The 23,243-nt window shown below is 45.0% G+C and overlaps 1 protein-coding gene across 1 annotated transcript; it reads right to left on the bottom strand.

Moving 5' to 3' along the window:
* Positions 1-5,469: 5,469 nt before the first annotated feature.
* ndufa13 (NADH:ubiquinone oxidoreductase subunit A13) lies at positions 5,470-21,888 on the bottom strand. Its single transcript, XM_078423548.1, has 5 exons — positions 21,765-21,888; positions 15,873-15,951; positions 12,304-12,375; positions 10,811-10,880; positions 5,470-9,813 (listed from the first exon to the last, which is right to left on the bottom strand). Exons 1-5 carry the CDS (start codon positions 21,856-21,858, stop codon positions 9,694-9,696), a joined length of 435 nt encoding a protein of 144 aa, XP_078279674.1. The 5' UTR covers positions 21,859-21,888; the 3' UTR covers positions 5,470-9,693.
* Positions 21,889-23,243: the final 1,355 nt, after the last annotated feature.

Here is a 23,243-nt window from a genome sequence, read left to right as displayed (position 1 = left end):
AATAATGTGAAGGAAAATCAAGATTTGTTTCCTGTTATTAGGAGTTTGCACACCTTCCTACCTGACTCCTTCTCCCCGTAACCTTAGCCAGAGAGTGGTGAATCTGTGGAATTCATTGCCACAGACAGCTGTGGAGGCCAAGTCTTTGGATATTTTTAAAACAAAGATTGACAGCTACTTGATTAGTAAGGGTGTCAAAGGTTAAGGGGAGAAGACAGGGGTATAGGGTTGAGAGGGAAAGATAGATCAGCCATGATTGAATGGCAGAGTAGACGCGATGGGCAGAATGGCTTAATTCTACTCTTATGATTTATGAACTCCATAATGTTTCTTCCTCCTCTGTTCCTTACAGAATCTGTCCTAAATGTATTTAAATAGTTCAATAAATGCTGTGAACATTTAGAATTCCAACCTTATTTCTCTTTCAATCTTCAACCTTTCAAATAATGTGGATTTTGGGGACGTTTTTTGCAAAAAGATGTGCTACTGCGAAGGCCTTGGACCTCATGGGAGACAGATCCTAGTGTATATTAATCCAGTGCATCAGACATATTTCCAAGTTCAATGTTATCATCATATTGTAGCGACCAGAGAATGGTCCAGGTCGTCGAACCCTCGGATTGGCCAGCGAGGTCACGTGGGAACGCGACCATGGGGATTGGTCCAGGGAACGACATCGCTGATTGGCCAGCGATGTCAGGTGCACGTTTGGCGCCCGTTTTAGTCAGTTCGGCGAAGTCTTCAAGGAAGACAGTAAGTTTGTATTGGTTGTCCTGTACCTTGTTGTTTAACTCTGTATTCGTGTATTGCGGCTGCAATAAACTTCGTCTACAACCAACAAGTTTCGGACTCGCCATATTGGTGACCCCGACTCGTATGCTGCGATTCTGGCAGAGTTCCCAGAGCTGCTCGTCCAACGTTTTGACGCACCTTCGGCTAAGCACGGTGTGGTCCATCACATCCGCACCGAAGGCCCTCCCGTTTTCGCTCGGGCCAGGAGACTACCGCCAGATAAACTGGTGGTGGCAAGGGCGGAGTTCAGGAAGATGGAGGAAATGGGAATTGTCTGTCAGTCTGACAGCCCGTGGGCCTCGCCGTTACACATGGTCTCCAAGGCATCTGGGGGGTGGAGGCCATGTGGCGATTATCGGCGTCTCAATGCTGTCATCACGGCTGATCGCTACCCCATACCGCACCTACAGGACTTTTCATCTGGGCTGGAAGGAGCGGTGGTGTTTTCCAAAATCGATTTGGTGCGAGGATACCATCAGATTCCGGTGCGACCGGAGGACATACAGAAAACTGCAACTATTACTCCGTTCGGGTTGTTTGAATGGTTGCGTATGCCTTTCGGTTTAAAGAACGCGGCACAGGCTTTCCAGCGACTGATGGACCGCATGGGCCGGGGTTTACCCTTTTTGTTTATTTATTTGGACGACATCCTGGTCGCCAGCCCCTCAGTGCAGGAACACCAGGTCCATTTGCGGACCGTGTTCCAGCGGCTCCAAGACCACGGGCTCATTATCCAACCCTCCAAATGTCAATTCGGCCTGCCTGCTCTCGATTTTCTAGGGCACAGAATTACTCCTGCCGGCGCCGCCCCTTTGCCCGAGAAGGTAGAGGCTATCCGGGCTTTTCCCAGGCCCACCACAGTAAAAGGGCTGCAGGAGTTCGTCGGCATGGTTAATTTCTACCATAGATTTGTTCCGGCAGCGGCGCGAGTCCTGCGCCCGCTTTTCCAATGCCTTGCGGGGAATCCGGTAGAGTTGTTGTGGTCCCCGACTGCAGAGTCGGCTTTTACAGCAGCTAAGGCAGCCTTGGCAGACGCCACCATGTTGGTCCATCCGAGCCCCTCCGCCCCCACGGCCCTGACGGTTGACGCCTCTGACGTGGCGGTGGGCGGGGTTCTGGAGCAGCAGGTCGGTGGCCGTTGGCAGCCTTTAGCGTTTTTCAGCCGGCAACTAAATTCGGCCGAGATGAAATATAGCGCGTTTGACCGAGAGCTTCTAGCTCTCTATTTAGCTGTCCGTCATTTCAGGTACTTCCTCGAGGGCCGCCCATTTGTGGCATTTACGGACCACAAGCCACTAACATTTGCTTTTTTGAAATTGTCTGACCCATGGTCGGCCCGCCAGCAGCGGCATCTAACTGCTATCTCCGAATTTACCACAGATGTCCGTCATGTCGCGGGTAAGCTTAATGCCGTTGCTGACGCCCTGTCTAGACCTGCTTTCCCCCCTATTTCGGCGGTGGACTGCGAAGTGGATCCCCAGGAGCTTGCGGAGGCACAGCTCCTAGCGGATACTGTTTCGGCTTACCGGTCCACCACTTCGGGATTGAAGTTGGCCCAGGTAGCTTGTGGGTCGGAGGGCACGAAAGTCTGGTGCGATGTTTCTCTTCCTCGTCCCAGGCCGGTAGTACCGCCCTCCCTTCAGCGCCGGGTTTTCGATGCCATTCATGGGCTGGCGCACCCGTCCATCCGCTCCACCTCTGCCTTGGTAGCAGCGAGGTTTGTCTGGCATGGCCTGCGGAAACAGGTAGCGGGGTGGGCACGTTCCTGCGTGCCCTGTCAGACCGCTAAAGTCCAGCGCCACGTCCAGCCCCCCGTACAGGATTTCGAGGTCCCGGCTTGTCGTTTTTTCCACATCCACGTGGATTTGGTCGGGCCTTTGCCTTCCTCCCGGGGCTACACCCACCTCCTCACGGTGGTGGATCGGTTCACCCGGTGGCCAGAGGCTTTCCCATTGTTTGATATCTCGTCAGCGTCTTGTGCTAGGACTTTGGCCCTTCATTGGGTAGCTCGTTTCGGGGTCCCGGCAGTTATTACAACTGACAGAGGGCCACAGTTCACTTCGTCCCTCTGGGCCGCGCTGGCGGAACTGTACGGGTCCAAGTTACAACCCACAACTGCATATCACCCCCAGGCAAATGGACTCGTAGAAAGGTTCCACCGCCAACTTAAGGCGTCCCTCAGTGCAAGGCTTGAAGGCCCGGACTGGGTAGACCAACTCCCTTGGGTTCTTTTGGGCATCCGGACTGCTCCTAAGCCAGATCTCGGTGCGTCGTCCGCAGAGCTAGTATATGGCTCGACACTTCGAGTACCCGGAGATCTGTTTCCGGACCCTTCAGCCCTGCTCCCTACAGTCCCATCAGCGTTAGCATCTCTCCGGGAACGGGTGGGCTCCCTGGCTCCAGTGCCGACTTCACGTCATGGGTGTCCCATGGTACATGAACCGTCTTCCCTGAAGGACTGTGAGTTTGTTTTTCTGCGTAAAGATGCCCATCGCGCCCCGTTGCAGAAGGTCTATCAAGGGCCGTTCCGGGTTTTACGTAAGGGAACGGCTACTTTCACCTTAGACATGGGCGGCAAGAGTGAACTCGTCTCGGTGTCCCGGCTCAAACCTGCCCATTTGGACCCGGATCAACCAGTCCTGGTCGGTCAAACCCCTAGGAGAGGCCGACCTCCGTTAGTTCCGCCCAGTCCAGAAACCCCCGTTCCGACAGTTCCTCCAGGACCCCCCGTTTCGGCAGTTCCTCCAGAACCCCCCGTGCCGGTAGTTCCTCCAGAACCTCTCGTTCCGGCTGTTCCTCCAAGTCCGGAACCTCCGGCTCCTGTGGTTCAGGCTGTCCCTCTCCGTACTCGTTATGGTCGCGAAATCCGGCTCCCAGCTAGGTTCCGCACCTCGGGTTCTGGGGGGGGTCATGTAGCGACCATAGAGAATGGTCCAGGTCGTCGAACCCTCGGATTGGCCAGCGAGGTCACGTGGGAACGCGACCATGGGGATTGGTCCAGGGAACGACATCGCTGATTGGCCAGCGATGTCAGGTGCGCGTTTGGCGCCCGTTTTAGTCAGTTCGGCGAAGTCTTCAAGGAAGACAGTAAGTTTGTATTGGTTGTCCTGTACCTTGTTGTTTAACTCTGTATTCGTGTATTGCGGCTGCAATAAACTTCGTCTACAACCAACAAGTTTCGGACTCGCCATAATATATCATATCATATATATACAGCCGGAAACAGGCCTTTTCGGCCCACCAAATCCGTGCCGCCCAGCGATCCCCGTACATTAACACTATCCTACACCCACTAGGGACAATTTTTACATTTACCCAGCCAATTAACCTACATACCTGTACGTCTTTGGAGTGTGGGAGGAAACCGAAGATCTCGGAGAAAACCCACGCAGGTCGGGGAGAACGTACAAACTCCTTACAGTGCAGCACCCGTAGTCAGGATCGAACCTGAGTCTCCGGCGCTGCATTCGCTGTAAAGCAGCAACTCTACCGCTGCGCTACCGTGCCGCCCAGCTTGACCTCAACTTGAAAGAGATTTGACCTCAACTTGAAAATGATTACAGCTTACCTTATGCGATCAAACTTAAACTGATGTTGGGAGAAAATAAGTCAGATTCTGTAAGTATTTAACAAACAGTAAAACTCTGATAATCTCCACCCTTGGTGGGTTCGGACTGGCTGGTTTTCTGAGCTATTGGATGTTGTTTCTATTAATTTCCTTTCACACACCTTTCATTCACACTTGTTTTAAATGTTACAGAATGGTATTGTAAATCATTCAACTAAAGAGAAAAAGGTAAACAAAGCCCAGTGAGTTTTAAGGGTGCAACAAAGCACCATGACTTTATAGGGCCATGGGAATGAGGCCCTGGTGGGTTTAAAAGAAGCACCTGAAATGAAAATTTGTGGGCCAGGTACTGAACCATCGGGATTTCTTAAAATCAGTGAGCAGATAATAAGAGCTTTACTGTAACTGTATACTATTATACCACTTGTGTATTTAAGTTCAGACATTCACATAATTTGTAGCAATTATTTTGATATTACCGTCTTGTCTTTACGATCAGTATTTTTTTCATGCAATAGATTATTTTCAGATCATTAAATATTAATTTACCTGATAAAAAACAATAAATGTCTAGAAAAACACATTGTGTACAATTATATTGATAACCAGTACTTTTTTATGCATTAAAAAATAGATTTTCAAATTTTTGAAGTGTTGATTTAATACTTAGTTATTAGTTTATCAATTTAGCAGGTGATTGGTCACAAAATAAAAACAGAGAGGGAAAAAAGAGATATTGATGGAAAATATTGTTGATAAATGTAGCTTAATTTTTAATTGCTATGCATACCAGCATCAGTTGTAAAACCACTGATGATAGCAATATAAAAAGCAATGGTTTTAACAAAAATTAGTGTATAGAGCTCAGAACAGTACAGCACATGAACAGGCTCGCATGTGTTCTGAATCTGATGCCAAATTAAATTAATCCCATCTGTCTGTATGTGGTCCAGACCTCTTAATTCCCTGCCTATTCATGTGTTTGTCCAAATGCTTCTTAAACTTTTCTATTTAATCTGCTTTTTACTGTTCTTTAAAATTCAAGTATTGTAGCATTTTACCTGCATCTTCATGTGTAAATGTTGACTCAATTTAAATATGGACCATTGCAAAACATAAAGAAAATGGGATAACGTTTATTGTGCATGTAGTCTCTATAAATAATAATTATAATGTCTACATACAATTTAACAAACAAATCAGGAGCATTGCTCAATGTAACATACTTCATTTAGGACCAGTCCAAGCAGAGGTGAAACCATTGTTTGCTAAGCACACTATAATTGGGGCGAATATGTGAAGATGCCAGAACTCGACAAAGTGTAAACATGAACAGCATTTGAGATTGCAATTTTCCAACAGGATCATTAAAACTCACAGGCTGGACACAAAATGTTGAAGTATCTCTGCAGGTCAGACAGTATCCTTGGAAAACATGGGGTAGTTGATATTGCAGGTCGTGATCTTCTTCAGAATTGAGTCTAAAGAGCAGTGCCAACCCAAAACGTCACCTATCCATGTTCTCCAGGGATGCTGCCTGACCTGCTGAGTTATAGTTCCCCGTTTCTACAAAACAAAGGTGCCCCATCTACACCAGTCCCACCTGGCTCATATCCCTTTAAACCTTTCCTTTAAACCTTTTATCAAATGTATTTTAGCTGTTGTTCTCGTTTCTGCTTCAACTACCTCCTCTGGCAGCTTGTTCCATATAGCCACCACCGTCTGAAAAGGTTTCTTCTCGAATTTCTATTAAATCTTTCCCTCACCTTAAACTAATGTCCTCTGGTTCTTGATTCCCCTACTCTGGCTAAAGATTCTGTGCATCTACCCTATCTATTCCCCTCATGATCTTATACACCTCTATAAGGTCACTTCTCAACCTCCTATGCTCCAAGGAATCCAGTCCTAGTCTGCCCAACCTTTCCCTGTAGCTCAGAGCCTCAAGTCCTGGTAACATCCTCATAAAAGAGTGGTTTTGCTGGCTGTTTCTTGGCGTGCAACCATCTCAGAATATGGGCTTTGCCGAGTGAGTGCATTATTTTACTATATTCATTCTAAGTCATGGGCAGTGCCAGAAATATCCTCAATCCAATGATTGTAGGCAGCTTTTTCACAGACAATTGCAATTTCAGGGGAAGTAAAATGAGGGACCTTGAGAGGAGATTGCAATTGAGACCTTTTCAATTGAGGTCAATTAATTTCAGCTGATTGGACTGGAACTGCTTGATGACAGCTAGAGAGGATGGATCGTTTTTTCACAATGGGTCTTTGAGAGTTGTGGTTTCAGAGTGCAGAGTCAGTGGGTGTGTGCTACATGGACCTTTGGATGGACATTACTGTCAATCAGATAGCTGCTTGGTGAGTATTCACTTTATTGTCATTTAAGAACAGAGATTGGACAAAATGTTAAGGACCCCTTTCTAAATTAAAAATATAATGAGAGAGCGCAGTCCTGTGTTGTATAGCTTGCAGTATGTGGGAATTCAGACATTCCTTGTGCTCTGGATGACTGGATCTGCAGGAGATGGTCAAATCAGAGAGGTTGCAGTAATGGTGGATTTCAACTTCCCCAAATTGTGGAATCACATTTGTGTGAAAGGTTTAAAGGTAAAATGTTTAATATGTGTGCAGGAGATTTTTTGAGCCTATACATAGATAGTCTCATCAGAGAGATGTGATGGACCTTGTCCTGGGGAATGTAGCGAGGCAAGTAGCGAGGTATCCGTGGGACAGCATTGTGGAGAAAGTGACTAGAACTCTGTATGTTTTGAACTACTTATGGAAAAGAATAGAGATCATCCGGAAATCCAGGTCTTTAAGTGGAAGATGTTCTATTTCACTCGGAACAAAACTGCTCTTAGCAAACAGAGAGGTGTGACTTGCAATAAACAATAGGTGCAGGAGTAGGCCATTTGGCCCTTCGGGCCAGCACCGTCATTCAATGTGATCATGGCTGATCATTCACATTCAGTACCCCGTTCCTGCCTTCTCCCCATACCCCCTGACACCACTATCTTTAAGAGCTCTATCTAGTTCTCTCTTGAAAGCATCCAAAGAATTGGCCTCCACTGCCTTCTGAGGCAGAGAATTCCACAGATTTACAACTCTCTGACTGAAAAAGGTTTTCCTCATCTCCGTTCTAAATGGCCAACCCCTTATTTTTAAACTGTGGCCCCAGGTTCTGGACTCCCCCAACATTGGGAACATGTTTCCTTCCTCTAATGTGTCCAATCCCTTAATAATCTTATCATATCATATCATATCATATCATATATATACAGCCGGAATGTTAAAACAAAAACATAAAAAACAAAACAAACAAAACATATGACTTGCAGACTGAGTTTACATCTGATAAGTAGATCCAAAAGTGAAATTATGACAATTCAAAGGTAAGTTACAATGGTGAAAATTTGCTACAGCAAGTCAAAGGAACCTTGGAATGGAAGGCCAGCCAGGGAGCAGATTGACTATTATGAAGTCTTCGGTTGCACTAAAGAATGTAATTTTGTGCACTAATAATTGTGGTTATTATGGTGTTTGATATTTTTGTTATATACTATGTATTGAGTTTACAGGCCTGTTAAGCTGCTGCAAGTAAAAAAATCATTGTCTGTTGTTGGTACATATGACAATTAAACACTTTGAGATTACTGGAGCCCTGACAGAAATGTTAAAACCTTTGAGAACACTAAATGAAGTAGTTTATTCAAGAGCAGCAGAAATATATCAGATAGCTACAAGCCTGTGAGTCTAAAAGTGGTTGGGGAAATATATCAGATAGTTACAAGCCCGTGAGTTTAAAAGTGGTAGGGAAGTTATTTGGGTGGGGGAAATGACAGAATTAACTTGTGCTTGTAAGCTTAGGGATTAATCAAAGATTGTCAGCAAAGCTTTGTTTTAGGGGAGATCCTGTCTGAATTTTTGACCGCAAGAAATTGCAACGAATTTGGACGCAGCCTAGTCTATCACGCAAACCAACCTCCTTTCTATTGACTCCATTTATACCTCACGCTGCCTCGGCAAGGCCAGCAGCATAATCAAGGACAAGTTGCACCCTGGCCATTCCCTCTTCTCCCTTCTCCCATCAGGCAAAAGGTATAGAAGTGTGAAAACGTGCACCTCCAAATTCAGGGACAGTTTCTTCCCAGCTGTTATCGGGCAACTGAATCATCCTACCACAACCAGAGGGCAGTGTTGAACTACTATCTACCACTTTGGTGACCCTCGGACTATCCTTGATCAGACTTTGCTGGCTTTACCTGGCACTGAACGTTATTTCTTTATGTGTCTATACTGTAAATGGCTCAATTGTAATCATGTATTGTCTCTGCTGACTGGACAGCATGCAACTAAAGCTTTTCACTGTACCTTGGTACACATGACAATAAACCAAACTGAAACTGAACTTCAGTGAGACCTCTGGCATGGTCCCACATGGGGAATCGTGTTCCAAAAGGTTAGAGTCTGTGGAATCCAAGGCAAATTAGGTACACAATCTGCTTGGTGACAGGAGGCCGAGAGTGATGGCTGAGAGTTGTTTTAATGATTGGAAGGCTGTGATTAGTGGTATACCAGAGATTAGTGCTGGGATCTTCACTATTCATAAGTTTGCAAATTATGCAAAAATTGGTGTTGATGACAAAGATGAATATAAACTACAGAAATTATCTTGATTGGTTGATATAATGGACAGCGCAATGGCAGATGGAGTTTAATACTGCTAAGTGTGAGGTGACCTACATAATGAACTGATTGAGAAACAAAGGGTCCTTTCAATGCATATCTAAGGATGTCTGAAGATCATAGTACCGATAGTGAGGGTGGTGGACAGACCAAATGAGATATTTGCTTCATTGGGAAAACTTTCTAAAGCAGTTATTGGGTCACAACTGGGCAGTGAGTTCAGTCCTGGTTGCCGCACTATGGGAAGTTCATGATTGCAACCGGGAAGGAACCGGGAGATTCACTAGAATGTTGTACAAGGTGGAGTATTTCAATTGTGAAGAGATTTTGTAGACTGGATTTGTTTTCCTTGAAGGATGACCGGGTGGAGACATGTTCAGCACGGAAGTTGTGGGCCAAAGGGCTTGAGCTGTACTGTTCTATGTACTTGATAACAGAGTGCAAAAGTACTTCACTGGGCGTAAAGCAGTCCTGAGCTTGTGAAGGGCACAAACTTGTGAAACTGATTCTTAAAATAAAAACAACCTCCCAAATATACACAAGGTTTATTAACAATATCACACTCAGAACAGGAGATTTTACGAAGGGAACCGTATGCAGGCAAAGGCCGAATCCCTGGTTGAGGTCCCGCTCTCCTCGCACCATGCTCACACATACACCTGGAACCCATACTTCTCACGCAGCAACTCTTCCCGAGGTCGGAGGTTAAACAGTTCCTCCGCTGAAGGATAGAACCAGCGATTGGAGTGGTAAACGCTCTCGCCCACCTGCAATGGGAGATGCTGTTAAACCACTGCTGCAATCAAACACATCTCCCCACCATCACTCCCAATTTAAATGTAGACACAAAAGACTGCAGACGTTGGAATCTTGAGTAGAACGAAGTGCTGGAGTAACTCAGGCAGCATATTTGGACAGAATGGATGGGTGATGTTTGTGGTTGGCACTGTTCTTCAATGTGAAGATTCCACTCCACCAAAGCCACTTTGGAACTCTGGTAGTGGGGAAGCTTATGGTGCAAATAAATTCACAGAATATTCCCAGGGTTTAAGTGTTAAAATAAGACCATAGATTATTATTACGATTAAAATGTTAACGGGGTGGTATGCAAAAACCATTTCCCGAGGTGAGGGAACCTCGAGAAAGAGGCAGTCATCAAACTGGAGTTGGAACAAAGTAAAACCATGGAATTCTCAGCTGTGATGAGGGAGATTGAGGTGATTGGAGGGTACGAGTGTCCTGTGGTTTATATCAGAGGCAGGTGAATGGATATGCCTCTTCCCGCAGCTGTAATCTAACAATGGTGGAGTGAGCCAGGGAGTCTGTCTGCCTGCTCTTGCTGCTGTGCTGGACGAGGATGCAAATTATGTTATAAACCCCGTGAGTCTGTCCACTGTTTCATTCAATTCTCAGAGAGGTGAGGGCAAAAACATGAAGTACAATTGACTCCTAACCCACCAATGTGATTGTCCCTTCACACTCCAACCCAACCATAACACAAACCAGTACGGCATCTGTCCGTAATCCCTCCCCAACATTCTGTGTCATTCTTCGTTTCAAACCAGTATGTGAAGTTCCTTGTTATTGCTGTTGGCCCAAGCTCTCTGGGGATCAGATGGGAGCCACTAGCCCTTACTTTATCTGGACAGCAGATGGGCAGAAGATGCAGCAACCTCGACAGGTCCAAGCACCAGGCTAACGTGTTACCCCAATCAGAGTGTTAGTAACACAAAATAAGTGAAGACATGAACCGGGCAGGTTTACCTTCCAACCTGGAACATCCTTCATAATTTTTGCCTCCTCCTCGAGGTTCTCCCTCAGTAAACGTAGACACCTACAAAGGGAGGAGTCAAAGAAACGAATGATGATTACAGTTAGGAAGGACATATTTACAGACATGTGCTTGTAATTTATTTTCTTCTGGAGGTTAAAAGGTCATTCTGAAATATGGAGCCCCCATGGGAACAAACTCCTGGGAAATTCATAGTTCAGAAATCCACACCTGCTCTCAGAACAAACCCAGTGCCCTCTGATAACTCTCTTTTCACTTTGACGACTTCATGTAATTTCCCCCCTTAAAATACTGAACGGTCTCAATCTCAACCAATCCCTCACAGCATTTGTTATTCCTTCATGCCCATCCTCACATTCATCTAGGGTTTTTAAGTGATAACCTTCCAAAAAGAATTAATTCTTCACCCTGTCAAAGCACTCCATCAATTAAAAAACTTCTAATCAGTCTTCTCGCGGCCTTCCGTGTAACTTGAGCCTCCCCTTGCCCCATTCCCTCACACAGCTTTACTCACTGCAAAGACTTGCACCTACACTGCTTTCCAGCCAACTCCCTAAGATCTGGCAGCACAGTGATTGTTACTTGGTTAGCATCCAAATGTTCAGATCATTGATCCAGAGACACATTCAAATCTTTAAACAGCTGCAATATTTAAACTTCAATAATTAAATCTGAATAAGGCTAGTATCTGTATTTGAAAATACCAGAGTTTACCCTCTTGTTCACCAATACCCAAGGGAAGAAAAACTGCCACCCATTCGGGAGTCCCAACTCAGCAATGTGATTCTGGCTTTATAGCTGCCTCAGTTCTGGCACAAGTGAGGACAGACAATAAATGCCAGCGATGCCTGCATTCTGTGAACGAAACAAAGTCGCAGCACACAACTGGCACACAGCAAAGAGCCTAAACACACTAACAATCACCTGAGTGTTGTCAGCTGGCCAGGACTTGTCTATTTCTTTTCAGTCACTGCTTTTACATTTACCTTCGAAGGAACCTGTGAAGGCATGGATGAAGCAGTGAAATAGACTTTTTGTCCTTTGTTTCATCCACTGCTTTGGGCTTCAGTTATTGCACTACATTTTCTGGAAGAAACTAGAACCAATGACCTCCTGATTCGGAGACTAGAACTCTGGTTGTAATGTCCAAAATTACCAAGCTATGTAAGATTAAACAGCAGAGGCTTGAGAGTTAAACAGACTACATCTTAATTCTTGTGCTCAAATGCATGATTTACAAGTGTGCAGCCTCTGACTGTTGCTTATCCCATGTATAGTGTATGAACGAAAAAGGATTGAAGAAACATTTTACATCCCACAATTCTCCAAATACACGCTTTAGCCCTGACCTTGTGTTTGTGTAATATTTTGGTTTTGCTGCTTTGGAGATCTGACTGCATACTATCTCACTCTATCATGTGACAATACTTATCTGCAACATAGCCCCCCCCCCCACCCAACTTGCCTCCTGTCTTGTTCAGCATGCAGCAGGGGTAGCATGGCTATGCGGGCTTCGAGGTCTTCAATTTGGAGCCGTCTGTGAGAGAAGAAAAAATATATTAAATGGGAAATCTGTAAATAAAGGTTATTGCACAGGTCTGCAAAGGAGATAAACTAAAACGAATTAATGGATGCATCAAATTAGCTACCATATGGTACAAACCTTGGTAAAGAATAATGAAAGGCATAGATAGAGTTTGTGGGGAGGATGTTTCCAGCAATGGGAGAATCTAGGATCAGAGGGCGCAGCTTCAGAATAAAAGGAAGTACCTTTAGAATGTAGATGGGGAGGACTTTTTTTAACAGAGGGCGGTGAATCTGTGGAACCCATTGCCACAGATGGCACATTGGTGGGTTGGGACTCTCAAATGGATGGTGGAGACCAAGTCATTGAGTATTTTTAAAGCAGAGATTGAAACGTTCTTTATTTGTAAGGGGGTCAAAGGTTATGGGGAGAAGGCAGGAGAATGGGGTTGAAAGGGAAATCAGCCACAATTGAATGGCGGAGCAGACTTAATGGGCTGAATGGCCTAATTCTGTTCCGATGTCTTATGATAAAGGACTTGTATTAAAATGCAATATTGGTACAGCTTCCAAGTTTGCTGATACTCTGAGTAAAGAAGAAGATATAAAGAGGCTTCAGTATGATTATGGACAACTGAGTGAGCAAGAGCATAACGGGCAAAATACTTTGTGGGAAAATGGGATACACCACTTTGCACAAAACAGTGGAGTAGATTTGTAAAATGGTGACTATTAGAGAAGGTTGATGTTCACAGGAACCTTATGCACAAATTACTGAAAGTTAACATGCAGGTGACAGGGGGGTCAAACTGACATTAGCCTACACTACCAGATGATTTAAACTTATACAAGATTATATAAATTATATGAGATTACATTGGGCTTCAGGAAGACTGCATCCAGTTACCCTTGGTCTTTCCAAAACAGAGATATTTGCTACAGACATCTTTTGTCTCCAGAGTTCAGAAGAAACACAAAATCCTTCAAAGGTTCAACAAGATGGATGCAGGGGATGTCTACCCAATGGAGGAATCTAGAACGCTGGGGTTAGAAAATAAGTAGGACAGAGAAGGAATATCTCAGAGCAGTTAATCTTCACAATTCCCTAGTCAGGAGGGCTGTGGAGACAATCACTAATTTCATTCAAAAGCTTTAAGGATATTCATGGAATTGGAGTGTTGGAAAATCTTAATGACACAGGAGTTTGTTTGGTTCATCCGATCCAAGCTAACTCCCCAGGGCAATCTCATTAGTCCCATATCCCCTTCCTTATTTCCCTGCATCCTTACAATTTACACTTTCGCAACCTTCCCTTTCATTCTATTAGTCATTATCAATACCAAGGAGCAATGTACAGTTGAGAATTATCAGCCTGTCTTTGGAAAGTGAGGAAACTGGAGCTCAGAGCCAGCTCATGCAGAGCTGAATCTAAAGGTCTCGGCCCTGATGAATGGTTGAGAAGATTCAAAGGCATGTATCTCCTCCCCTTATATCTTGTTATTGCATAGGTAGCTGTTCTGCTGATCTCCACCAGAGGGCAGAACATCTGTGTCACTGACTAGAGAGTGCTCAATGAATGGACAGCCCAGAAACAAATATCCAGAGAGGGTTTTTGGAGGTTTGAATTCTCACCATTTTACAGCTCAAATAGCCTCTATGAATATGATTTCTAATCAACCATACTCCCACATTCTTCTTCCACAAAACTGCAAAACCATTATTTCATTCAGACATTTTTTCTTCCAATCATCACTAACCTCAACTGCGAACAATGGATTATCTTTGTTTGCACAAGTTTTCACAAGTTTTATTTTTGCATTGGTATTGGCGATATTAATTTATAATGTATTGAATTTTTGTTTGTTCTATGTTATATAGTGTATGGCAGCATCTCAGGAGAGAAGGAATGGGTGACGTTTCGGGTCGAGCCCCTTCTTCAGAAGAGTCTGAAGAAGGGTCTCGACCCGAAACGTCACCCATTCCTTCTCTCCTGAGATGCTGCCTGACCTGCTGAGTTACTCCAGCATTTTGTGAATACCTTCGATTTGTACCAGCATCTGCAGTTATTTTCTTACACTTATATACGTGTATTGCGCTTGCAGATTTGTTAAACTGCTGCAAGTAAGAATTTCATTGTTCTGTTTTCAGTGATAATTAAAGACCTGGCATTTGTGGCCTGACATTCACATCACCTCTGCTTCCACCACCCCCCTCCCCATCCCACTCTCTTTCTGGCACCACATTCTAGATCACAATAACTTGCTGCATTTAAAAAGAACACTCTTCCTATGCCTCGTGTAGGAAGAAACTGCTGATGCTGGTTTAAACCGAAGATAGACACAAAAAGCTGGAGTAACTCAGCGGCTCAGATAGCTTCTGTGGAGAAAAGGAATTTGTTCTATATATCTCTACATCACCGCCTATAATCTCTCATTTCCCTTTCCCCTGACTCTCAGTCTGAAGAAGGGTCTCGACCCGAAACTTCACCTATTCCTTTTCTCCAGAGATGCTGTCTGACCCGCTGAGTTACTCCAGCTTTTTTTGTCTATCCGCCTCTATGGCTTTTTTTGTCAATTTTTAAAGAAAGTTTAGCAAAATTGCCAATATAGCACTGAATACAGCAATTTAATCTTTCCTGATAATCAGGACGCTTCATGGATTTCTGAGGTATTCTATGTACAGGATTTTACAAGGCAAAAAGTGCGCAATGTTGTAGATTATCTGAACTTCATCTCTGCAGTCAAGGTGTTCACCATTTGAATCCAACACCTTGTGCCATCAGAATGCAGCAGTAGGAACTCAGTATTTCTGACGGAGAGGGAAGCCTGTGGCACTGTTGAGATACTAATTGTATGATTGTTTGAGACATCATTCTCCCAAATTGAAACGAATAATGCTCGCAGATTGCAATAAATTCACTAACAAATCCAAACAATCTTTCTCTTTCCAAACGCTTTTTTTGGCAATGTCAAGGACTAATGGGCATAGCTTTAAGGAGATTGGGACAAACTTTAAAGGAGATTTGCAGCGCAGGATTTTTTAGTTGAGTGGTGGTGCTTGGAACGCTCTACCAGGGATGGTGGTGGAGGCAGATACGATAGTGGCTTTTAAGAGGCTTTAAGATGCACGTGGATATGCAGAATATCAAAGGATGTGAATCATGAGCAGGCAGATGAGATTGGTTTAACTTGGCATCATGGTTTCACAGACATCGTGGGCTGAAGGGCCTGTTCCTGTGTTGTACTATTCTATGTTATACCAGAATTTGTTTTCAAAGTAATGTCTGTTCCAGGACAGTGGCTGATCATCAAACTGCGCAGAACAAAAGATCAAACCTGGGTCTTCTCTTCGGGAAGAGCCATTCCAAATCCGTCCCCTAGATATTATGGAATACAGTGGTAAAGAAAACGCCCGAGAATGAAACATCTAACCGTTTTAATTGAACTGAGAAGACACTCGACCGGAGCTATGGAATCGGGTGAGCTGGGAGAGCGGGGGAAGGAGACATACCGCCGCTCTCTGTTCCACTTGAAGAGCCTCCAGTAGCCAAACATTAAAATTCCGATTCCAATCCCAAACATGCTGTAACCTACAAACACAAACATAAATGTGATGTCATTTCATGCTAATAATACATGTCATGCCTCTGTATAAAGGTGAACATTTCCTCCACTGAATCAGTTTACCGTTTGCGATTGGGGTGTTAGAATTTACTGTGCACCGCTCCTGGGGGTGTGATCGTACATCCTGAGGTCAGAGGCTACTTCAGATTTAGAAATCACAAAGAAGCAAAGAACTGGAGAACCCGGCGCAGCACAGTGGGGCAACACAGTGGGGCAGCTGGTAGACCTGCTGCCTCACCGCACCAGAGACCCGGTTTCAATCCTGACCTTGCTACTGCCTACATCGTGTTTGCACAGACCCGTGACCGTGGGGGCTTCCCAAAGGCCTGTGGGTGTGTAGGCCAATTAGGCTCTGTTAGTAGCCCCCAGTGTGTCGGGTGTGCATGAAAAAATGGGATAACATCGAACTAGTGTGAACAGGTGATCTATGGTTAATGTGGACTCGGCTGGCCAAAGTGCTTGTTTCCATGCCGAATTTTTCAATCAGTCTGGTCAGCAGGACCTGTGAAGGGAAATGGACAAATTACATTTCAGATCGGGACCTTTCTTGACTCTGAGGGAGGGTCCTGACCTGAAATGTTGCCTGTCCATTCCCTCCACAGATGTTGCCTAACCCACTGAGTAAATCCAGCACTTTGTATTTTGTTCAAGATTCCAGATTCTGCAGTTTCCCATCTGCTTTAAGAATCACCCACATTGCTGCTGGATTGAAGGTAGAAATACGGCACCAATATAGGTAGAGATGATAAGCTTTTGTTTCTAGAGAGGCATCCATGAATGACTGTCTGTCCAACTACCTAATAATTTCACAGCTATTGATACTGGTGGCAGACAAAAACAAAGTGCTGGAGTAACTCAGCGGGTCAGGGTGCATCTCTGGAGTACGTGGATGGATCATGTTTCGGGTCAGGACTCTTCTTCAGGCTGATTGTAGTGGGGGGGAGAAAACTATAACAGAGCTGGGGATGGGACAAAGCCTTGCAAGTGATAGGTGGATAGAGGTGAGGGGGATTTGATAAACAAATGGTTGAACATAAGCCAGAGATGAAATAACCAAAAATGTGAGATAGGAGATAAAAGTATGAATGGTGGAAGGAGAGGAAGGAGTGCAGCTGGAAAGATCCAGAGGGGAGGGGGCAGGATTGTGGGGGAACTGAGCGTACATTCAGGTGGGACAACGGAGAAGGAGGGGAGGGGGTTTTACATATACAGCATGGAAACAGACCCCTTCGGCCCACCAAGTCTAGGTTAATCACTCAATCACACTAGTTCTATGTTATCACACTTTCACATCCACTCCCTATGCACTAGGTGCAATTCACAGAGGCCAATTAATCTACAAACCCGCACATCTTTGGGAAGTGGTAGGAAACTGGAACACCAGGATGAAACCCACGGTCACAGGGAGAACGTATAAACTCCACATGGACAGCACCTGAGATCAGGATCGAACCCAGGTCTCTAGATCTACCAGTACAGTGCACTGCAGTGCCATACTGTTTGTTGGTGTAAATTCTCCCTCAAATTGGAGAATTCAATGTCCATACCGTTAAGATTGGACTGCAAAATTCTTAAGGGGTTGGACAGGCTAGATGTAGGAAGATTGTTCCCGATGTTGGGGAAGTCCAGAACAAGGGGTCACAGTTTAAGGATAAGGGAGAAGTCTTTTAGGACCGAGATGAGAAAGTTTTTTTTCACACAGAGTGGTGAATCTGTGGAATTCTCTGCCACAGAAGGTAGTTGAGGCCAGTTCATTGGCTATATTTAAGAGGGAGTTAGATGTGGCCCTTGTGGCTAAAGGGATCAGGAGGTATGGAGAGAAGGCAGGTACGGCTCGAAGGGCCGAATGGCCTACTCCTGCACCTATTTTCTATGTTTCTATGATTGCAAGAAAGCCAAGTGGAATATGTTGTTCTGTTCTTCCAGTTTGCATGTGGCCCCACTGGCAATGGCGGCGGCCCAGGACAGAAAGGGGTCAGTTGAGGAAGGGAAATCAAAATGGTTAGATTACTGATGGCAGCCCCAGCCCCTTACCTTCAGTCCCAGCTCCCGCACTCCCTCCCCCTTTTCATCTCCTCTCCCCCAGTCCTTCTTCCCCCTTCCCTCACCACCCCCACCACTTTCCACCCCTCCTTCTGTCCGCCCGTTCCTCCCTTCAACCACTTCCCTCCACTCGGTGCAGCCATATGGAGGTGCAAGTGCAGTATGGAGATTAATTGTGAGGCTTTGTCTCGAGAGGCATTGGTGCTGTGTTTCTTTTCGTCCCTAAACCTTCTGTGGTCTAGTGCAGTAAAGATGGCAGGTAGTGCAGTTATATGTGCCTCCTGCAGGATGTGGGAAGCCGAGGAAACTTCCAGTGTCCCGAGGACGACGTCTGTGGGATGTGCAGCCGGCTGTAGCTCCTTACAGTCTGCATCACGCAGCTTGGGACATAGATGATATCAGGATCATCCAAGAAAATGAGGATCATCCAAGTAGGAGTTACGGTGAGGTGGTCAGAATGTAAATGGGTGACCACCATGTAATGAGCAAGCACGGGGTACTGAGGTCCCCTATGCCCATTCCTTTCCAAAAAAGGTATGCCTCGTTATACTGTTGGAGGGTATGGCCAGGCAGGGGAGGGCAACAACAGTCATGTTGGTGGCACCGGGCCTGACTCTGAGAAACAGTGGGTAAGGGTGTGGTCAGGCAGAGCGATAGTGAAGAGACTTGTTAGTCAGGGGCTGACAGGAGATTTTGTGGCAGAAATCAAGGCTCCGGGATGGTGTGCTGCCTCCCTGGTGCCAGGGTCCAGGATGTCTCGGAGGGGCTGTATGACACTCTCAAGGGCGAGGGGGAGCAGCCAGAAGTCGTTGTGCATGTTGGCACAAATGACATAGGTAGGAAAAGGGATGAAGTTCTGCAAAATGAATATTGGGAGTTAGACAAAAAGATTAAAAAACAGGATCTCCAGGGTTGTGATCTTTGGATTACTCCCAGTGCCAGGTGCTAGTGAGGGTAGGAACAGGCAGTTTGAATAGATAAACGTGTGGCTGAGTAGTTGTTGCAGAGGGCAGGAATTCCAATTTTTGGACCATTGGTATCATTTCTGGGGCAGAGATGACCTGTACAAGAGGGATGGGTTGCACCTGAATTGGAAGGAAACCAATATCCAAGCAGGCTGGTTTGCTGGTGTTACACAGGTAGGTTTAAATTAGGTTGGCAAGGGGGTGGGATCCATAAGACATAGGAGCAGAATTAGGCCATTGGCTCATCAAGTCTACTCCAAGTCCATTCAATCAAGGCTAATCTATTTTCCCCTCTGAACCCCATTACCTTTGACACCCTTGACTAATCAATCTCTGCTTTAAAAATGCCCAAAGGTGGCCTCCACAGCCGTCTGTGGCAATGATTTCCATAGATTTACCACCCTCTGGCCAAATAGAATCCTCCTCATCTTCCTTGTAAAGGTACATTATTTTATTCTGAGGCTGTGCCCTCCGGTCCCACACTCTCCCACTAGTGGAAACATCCTCTCCATGTTCCCTCCATGCAGGTCTTTCATCATTCGGTAAGTTTTAATGAAACCCCACACCCCCATCCTAAACTCCACTGAGTACAGGCCCAGAACCATCAAACACTCATCATACATTAACCCAATCATCGCAAGCACATCTCTCCTCAGATAAGAAGCCCACAACTGCTCACAATACTCCAAATGCGGTCTGACCAGAGAAGGTTGTTTGCGGGCAAAGGAACGTCTGAAAAGTGGGATGCTTTTAAAGGGCAACACCGAAAAGAAGCTTGAATGACAAGAGAAAATTAGGCTCCGGTCAAAAAAAAGGAAGCATGTGACAAGTATAGACAGTTGGGATCAAGTGTGTCCTTGGAGGAGATTCAGGAGGTAAGGAGCATACTGAAGAAGGAAATCAGGAAGGCAAAGAGGGAGCAGGAAATAGCTATAGCAGATAATATTAAAGAAAATCCTAAGAGCTTTTATGTACATTAAGGGGAAGACTGTGACGAGAGAGAATAGCACGCCTCAGAAACCAAAGTGGTCATTTCTGTGTGGAACCGTACGAGATGGGCAAGGTCCTCAATGAGTATTTCTCCTTTATTCTTACCATGGAGAAATATATCAATTCTGGGGAACTTTGGTCAGTTAAGGGAGATGTCTTGCTGACAGTCGATATTACTATTGAGGAGATGCGGAACGTCCTAAGGTGTATGAAGGTAGATAAATCTCCTGGGCCAAATCAGATATATCCGAGGACAATGTGGGATGCTAGAGAAGAAATTGCAGCCACCCTGGCTGAGATATATGATTCATCATTGGGCACACGTGAGGTGCCACAAGAATGGGGGGTTGGCTAATGTTGTGCTCTAAGAAGGGCTGCAAGGAAAAGCCTGGGAACTATAGACCAATGAACCCAACATCTGTGGTTGGCAGGTTATTGGAGAGGATTCTGAGGGATGATATATATGTATTTGGATAGATAGGGGCTGATTAAGGATATTTAAAAATGGTTTTGTGTTATGAGATTGTGTCTTATAAATCTGATTGAGTTTTTTTGTAGAAGTAACCAAAAAGTCTGATGAGGGCAACACTATGGACATTGTCTATATGGACTTCTGCAAGGCATTTGATAATGTTCAGTATTGTAGGCTGCTCTGAAAGGTTGGCTTCATGCAACAAAGCAGAGTGTATTGGTGGAAGCTCATTTTCTGACTTAAGGCCTGCGACTCGCAAAGGTGTATCCGGATCGGTGCTAGGCCCATTATTGTTTGTGGTTTATATTAATGATTTGTTCAGCTCGGCAATTGGGCGGAGGATGGGATGAGGCGGGTGATGGAGTTTAATGCAGATATGTGAAGTGTTGCATTTTGGGAAGTCAAACCAGGACAGGACCTTCACAGTAAATGGCAGGGCCCTGGGAGGAGTTGGGGAGCAGAGGGATCAAGGAGTGCATTTACCTTAAAAATGGCATAACCGATAGATAGGGAGGTCAAGAAAGTTTTCAGTACATTGGCCTTCATCAGTCAGGGTATTGAGTATAGAAGCTGGGACATTATGTTATAGTTGTACAATACTTTGGTGAGGCTGTATTTGAAAATTTGGGCACCCTACTACAGAAAGGATGTCAGCTCAAAAGAGTACTGAGAATATTTCCCAGTATGTTGCCAGGACTCAAGGAGGGTTGGGTAGGCTAGGACATTATTCCTTGGAGTGCAGGAGGATGGGGTGATCTGATAAAGGTGTGTAAGATCAGAGGGGAATTGATAGGGTGAATGCACCGAGTATTTTACCCAGGGTAGGAAAATCAAGAAACAAGGGCATAGGTTTAAGGTGAGAGGGAAAAATTTAATAGCAACCTGAGGAGCAACTTTTTCACACAGAGGTTAGTGAGTATATGGAATGAGTCGCCAGAGGAGGTTTGGGGAAAATACTGTAACAACTTGTAAAAGACATTTGGACAGGTACAAGGATAGGAAATGTTTCTCGAGAGATATGGGCTAAATGTGGACAGGTAGGACAAGTGTAGATGGGGCATCTTGAGAAGGACCTAATTTCTACTTACTGACATAAAAACAGAAGGCACTAATTGAAAATAAGGCATAGAAGATCGGTGAACAGTAAGAAATAACCATTTAAATGTAGAATCTTGGTCGGCATAGCCATCGGCAAGTGGGGCCGAAGGGCCTGTTTCTGTGACTCTATGACCTTCGTCTCCTGAGCTGTCAGTGCTTTGCCGACATCGCAGGTCTCCGAGCGGCGGTGGTCCTCGCCCTCCCGGCTTACCTGAGGGGCCCCTGCGGGGGATGTTCCGCTTGTAATCCACGGGCCCATAGCCCCCGGGAGGCGGCAAGTCCTGCCTCACCTTGACTGTCGCCATCTTCCCCCGCCTAATTCTACTTCCGGGCCTGACGTGCAACCAAGCTTGGCTATACGGATGTCCTGCCCCCGTCCTCCGTTTGGTCGACAGTTGCCAAGCGGGCTGTCACTCGGGCCAGCAAGTTAGTGTGCAACAGGAGCAGGAATTGAGTTAAACCTTTATGGTCTTGTACTGTTCACTGATTCATGCTCCATTTGCAAACCATTTCATCCTGTTGACCATGAATTTGTTTCTTTGACAGTCATGTTATGAAAACACCAATTTTTGAAAATGGTAAATAAATCCTTCATCTCTTCCCGAATTCATGTCAATGGCTCTGGAAACTATCTTCACTGAACTGCCCATCCACTTTCACTTTGAAAGCTTTTATTGATTCTGTTTCCACACTCTGTGATAAAGATTTTGCATTCAAATTTTTTTACTGTTCACAGATCCAAGGATCTTCTACACACTGGTTTCAATTAGTACCTTCTGTTCTAGACTGAGGTCTTTCTCAAGATGCTCCATCTCCACCCCTCATGATTTTATCCACCTCTGTAAAATCACTTCTCATTCTCCTGCACTGCAAGGAATAAAATCCTAGCCTGCCCAACCTCTTCCTATAGCTTAGCCCCTCAAGTCCTGGCAACATACTTGTAAATCTTATCTGCACTCTTTCCAACTTAATTGCACTTACTGCCTTGTTTTATTATTGTGGTGAGGTTCTCCAAATAATGATTAATAATATCAAAATATATTGATTAGGTGGAGCCACAAGGAACAGCAGATGTTGTGATCTAGCGTGGAAAAACAAAGTGGAGGAGTAACTAAACGGGTCAGTCAGCATCTCTGGAGGACATGGATGAATAACGATTCGGGTCAGGACTCTTCTTCAGACTCCATATATAGATTAAGTGTTCTGTGTTTTACTTGTCCTCAGTAGGTAGCTGAAAGAGGTGAGTATCCTGGAAATGCAGTAAGTCTGTGAAGTATTCCTGTGATGGTGCAAGATATTCAGGATGCAAAAAAAAAAGTAGCAGAAGCAAATGGTGGAACCGTCGAGGCTGCTTCACCATTCATAAAAAACACGTGTGATCTGAACCATCAGGCTCTTGAACACCTCACAAAACTAACCATAACCCTACCTCAGCAACTATAATCTACTATGGACTTTATTTTGGTTGCACTATGGATGCAGATCGTGCACTATTATAATCTGGTTAATTGGTAGTATTGATTATTAATTTCTTGTATTGTTAATTATCGTAGACTTATTTGTGTATTATTGTGTTAATAGCAGTACTAAAGCTGTAGCAAGGAAGAATTTCATTGTTCTGATGCCTGTACAACAATTAAACATTGTTGACTTTTAATTTTATTTCATGCCCAATTCCTGCAATTCTTGG

This window comes from Rhinoraja longicauda, chromosome 28 (assembly GCF_053455715.1).
Source record: "Rhinoraja longicauda isolate Sanriku21f chromosome 28, sRhiLon1.1, whole genome shotgun sequence".
Classification (NCBI taxonomy): domain Eukaryota; kingdom Metazoa; phylum Chordata; class Chondrichthyes; order Rajiformes; family Arhynchobatidae; genus Rhinoraja; species Rhinoraja longicauda.
This window is presented reverse-complemented; position numbering and strand designations above follow the sequence as displayed.